Consider the following 3,563-nt stretch of genomic DNA (forward strand, 5'->3'; position numbering starts at 1 on the left):
CTGGGAGGACATTTCACAGCACCATGCTGCCAATGCCCCTTTGGTTGTGGGATGGGACTTCAACTGCATTATGGCACAATGTGAGAAGAAGGGGGGGAGACCCTTTGTTTTCAACCTTGCGGCTGGTGACATGGGTGAATTCATGAATGCGAACGGATTGGTAGACCCTGGGTTCTCGGGGCCTGCCTTCACTTGGACTAACAATAAGGATGCCGGAAGTCGGACTTACTCATGGTTGGATCGATTTCTGATCAGCTCATCCATTCTGGATGAATTTTAGGGTTTGAAGGTTAAGCACTTATCTAGGCTTACTTCTGACCATTGTTTCATCCTCTGTTCGGTTCAGATGGGTGAGAGGAGGGCCTACTCTGCTTGGATCCGGTTTGAGGTTGTTTGGGCCAGCTATCCAAGGGCGTGGCAATTGGTTATGGAGAAATGGAAGGTACATGATACTGGCTCGGAAGCTAAGATTCTACAGCGAAAGTTCCAGAGGACTTTGAAGGCGTTGTTCTTTTGGAGTAAAAACAAAATTAAATTGCTAAACCAGTTAAAGGATGAGCTTGACCGTGAGATTATCATTTTGCAGGAAATTGATTGCTCTCCTTCCGGCCTCTCTGAGGCACAGTCCGAATCCCTCAGATATAAAGTCCAACTGTTGAAGGCTACTCTGACCAGGATTATGACCTGGTGGGGGCAACGTGCGAAGGTTCGGTGGATTGAGGAGGGTGATGGGAACACTCGTTTCTTTCACAACATGGCGTCGGCGAGAAGGAGGAAAAATCTTATTGATCAGCTCAAGCACCCGGATGGGAGGTTGGTTACTGATCAGTCTGAGATACTGAGAATGATGGAGGTTTTCTTCCAGCAAAAATGGATGGACAATGATATCATTGACTGCGGGTGGCCCTCCCTTGATCTGCACTTTGCTTGCGTGCAGCGGCTGGGCATGCCTCTAGACAGCGAGATCACCCGTGAGGAAATTTGGCTTGCGGTGAAGTCAAAGGGCAAGAATCGTGCCCCCGGACGTGATGGCGTGACGACATCCTTCTTTAAATCCTTCTGGGACATTGTCGGTGAGCAGGTCATCTTGGCGTGCATGGAATTTTTCACCTCGGGATGGATGGAACCTGAATGGAAGGATACGGTGGTTGTTTTATTGCATAAGGGAAATAATGCGGACCATCCCTCTAAATTTAGACCGATCAGTCTCTGCCAAACAATTTATAAGGTCATTACTGAGATCCTTGTCAACCGCATTAAAGGCATATTGCCGTCCATTGTTTCGGAAGAACAAGCGGCCTTTGTGCCGGGGAGATCAATTTCTGATCACCGTATTTTGGGGCAAGAGATTATGCACATGTTTAAGGTCTCCAAGTCTGCTAAAGGATGGCTGGCATTGAAAGTCGATATGGAGCAAGCCTATGACAAAATGAACTAGAGAACGCTGGAGGTTGTGCTGATGAAGATGGGTTTCCCTCAAAGATTTCGATCGTGGGTGATGAGCTGCATTACTACTCCAAGGTTTGCTATTCTGGTGAATGGAACACTTAAGGAAGGGATAACAGCTGGTTGTGGGTTTCGGCAGGGGTGCCCGCTCTCACCATATTTATTCATTCTTTGCTCGGAGCTGCTTTCTCTCCATTTTTGCCAAAACTACCCGGAGTTAGGCGTCCAAATCAGGGTGGGAGGACCGGCTGTCTCCCACCTCCTTTATGCTGACGACGTTTTATGTTTTGCAGGTGCTACCATCCCTAATGTTCGGAAGCTCTTGAAGATCTTGGATGATTACTGCGGCTGGACAGGGCAGAGAATTAACAAAAATAAATCTGCCATTCTTTTTAGCAAAAAGGTCACGACTTCCACTAGAAGCCGGCTAGCTAGGATTGCCGGGTGTCGTAAGGTGACGGAAATGGAATACCTTGATATAAAGTTTGCTTTGAGAAGACTATCCAAGGCGGACTTCAGCCCTCACCTTCAGAAAATTCAATCGCACATTTTTAGCTTGGGGGACTTGTCAGTTATCGCTGGCGGGTAGGATTACAATCTGTGTTGATTCTGCTATTGATGTTTGTAATGACGCACATGATGATTCCTCGGGTGTTCTTGCTGATGCAGAAAGGCCGTGTCGGAGCTTCCTCTGGGACAAGGATCAGAATTGCAAAAGTGTACATTATGCGGCGTGGGGCAGCCTCACCCGACCGAGATGCCTGGGTGGTCTCAGCTTTCATGCCAGCAGCAGCTGGATGGGGCCACTCCGTGCAAGAATTGCGTGGGATTTCATTAACAAGCACCAAAATCTTTTCCAAAGGTGTATGAGGCACAAGTATGGGGCTTGGCCATGGAGGGTGGAGCAGAGAAGAGGAGAATCGAATGGGTGGAAAATTATTTGCAATGGGGCCGAAAGTTTGGTTGGTTCTCTCAGGTGGAAGGTCTGCAACGGAGAGGATATTGACATGATCAATCATGTGTGGATCCAAGACTATGCCATTTGCTCGTGGCCGACCTTCTGCAATATCGAGCTTGCTGAGGGTAGCCGAGTGGAAGAGTTCATTATGACGGATGGAGAATGGGACCGGGACAGGCTGCGGCTTTTTTTTGGGGAGAGCCTCGCTGAACTGATTTGTGAGGTGAAAATTTGGTCGGAGCTTCATGCCGACACTCTTGAATTAACTAAGAGCACGTTGGGTACTTCTTTATCGGCCATCTGCTACAATGCGGAGTTTACAGGGGAGGAGGACCAGGTCTGTATCATTCTTGATATGCATTTGCGACCCCGTGAGAGAGTCTTATGGTGGAGGATCTTCAAGGACATTATCCCTACTCTCACTTGGCTCAACCGCCGGGGCCTTGGGGCTGGGCTCAGCTGTCCGTTGGGTTGTAATCAGCACGAGAATCTCTTCCATGTTACAACGCAATGTCTGTAATTACATGGGATTCTGGATCGGCTGGACGAGTGGGGCTTTATTACGCCCAGATTCACGTGTTTTATGGATTTGAAGGATGCTTTGCCTAGGGGACTTGCGTCCAAAGCCTATTGGACAAAGATCTATTGATCGGTGGTCTTCTATAGCTGCGGAAATAGGAACGCTACTCACCATGGCAAGAAGGTGAACTCCATCACTGGGCTGGCTGCTATGGTTCTCGGTTCCACTAGCCATGGTGTTTTTTCGAATAGTTTGGAGCAACGGTTCACCCTTCAATCCCTTGGATTGTTTCAGAACGCATCTTGGTGTCCCCCCCCTTCAGGCTGGTTAAAAATCAACGTGGATGGTGCGTAGCGGAGGAACAATGCAGGTGGCATCGGAATTATTATTAGGGACTTTCAATGCAATCTGGTTATAGCGGCGGGTTAGAAAATCTTGCATTGGGATAGAAAGTAGGTTGAGCAAATGGCAATTCAATATATAAGTCGGATCACTCAAGACTGGATGTTTGATCTTGATGGGATCATTATCGAGGGTGATAATGCGAGCGTGATTGATTTCATGCATAAATGCCATCTTACCGAGACATGGAAGCTGAGGCAGGAAGAGGGGGAAAGATTTAACTGGCTTAAATCTTTC

At 47.9% G+C, this 3,563-nt stretch overlaps 1 protein-coding gene across 1 annotated transcript; it reads left to right on the top strand.

The window, feature by feature from the left end:
* Nucleotides 1-1,465: 1,465 nt before the first annotated feature.
* LOC110110777 lies at nt 1,466-3,270 on the top strand (the record flags this gene model as incomplete). Its single annotated transcript, XM_020842402.1, has 3 exons — nt 1,466-1,900; nt 2,019-2,920; nt 3,071-3,270. Coding segments are annotated over exons 1-3 (1,537 nt in total), but the record flags the coding sequence as incomplete, so codon positions are not given.
* Nucleotides 3,271-3,563: the final 293 nt, after the last annotated feature.

Source organism: Dendrobium catenatum, unplaced genomic scaffold (genome assembly GCF_001605985.2).
Source record: "Dendrobium catenatum unplaced genomic scaffold, ASM160598v2 original_scaffold_226460, whole genome shotgun sequence".
Lineage (NCBI taxonomy): Eukaryota > Viridiplantae > Streptophyta > Magnoliopsida > Asparagales > Orchidaceae > Dendrobium > Dendrobium catenatum.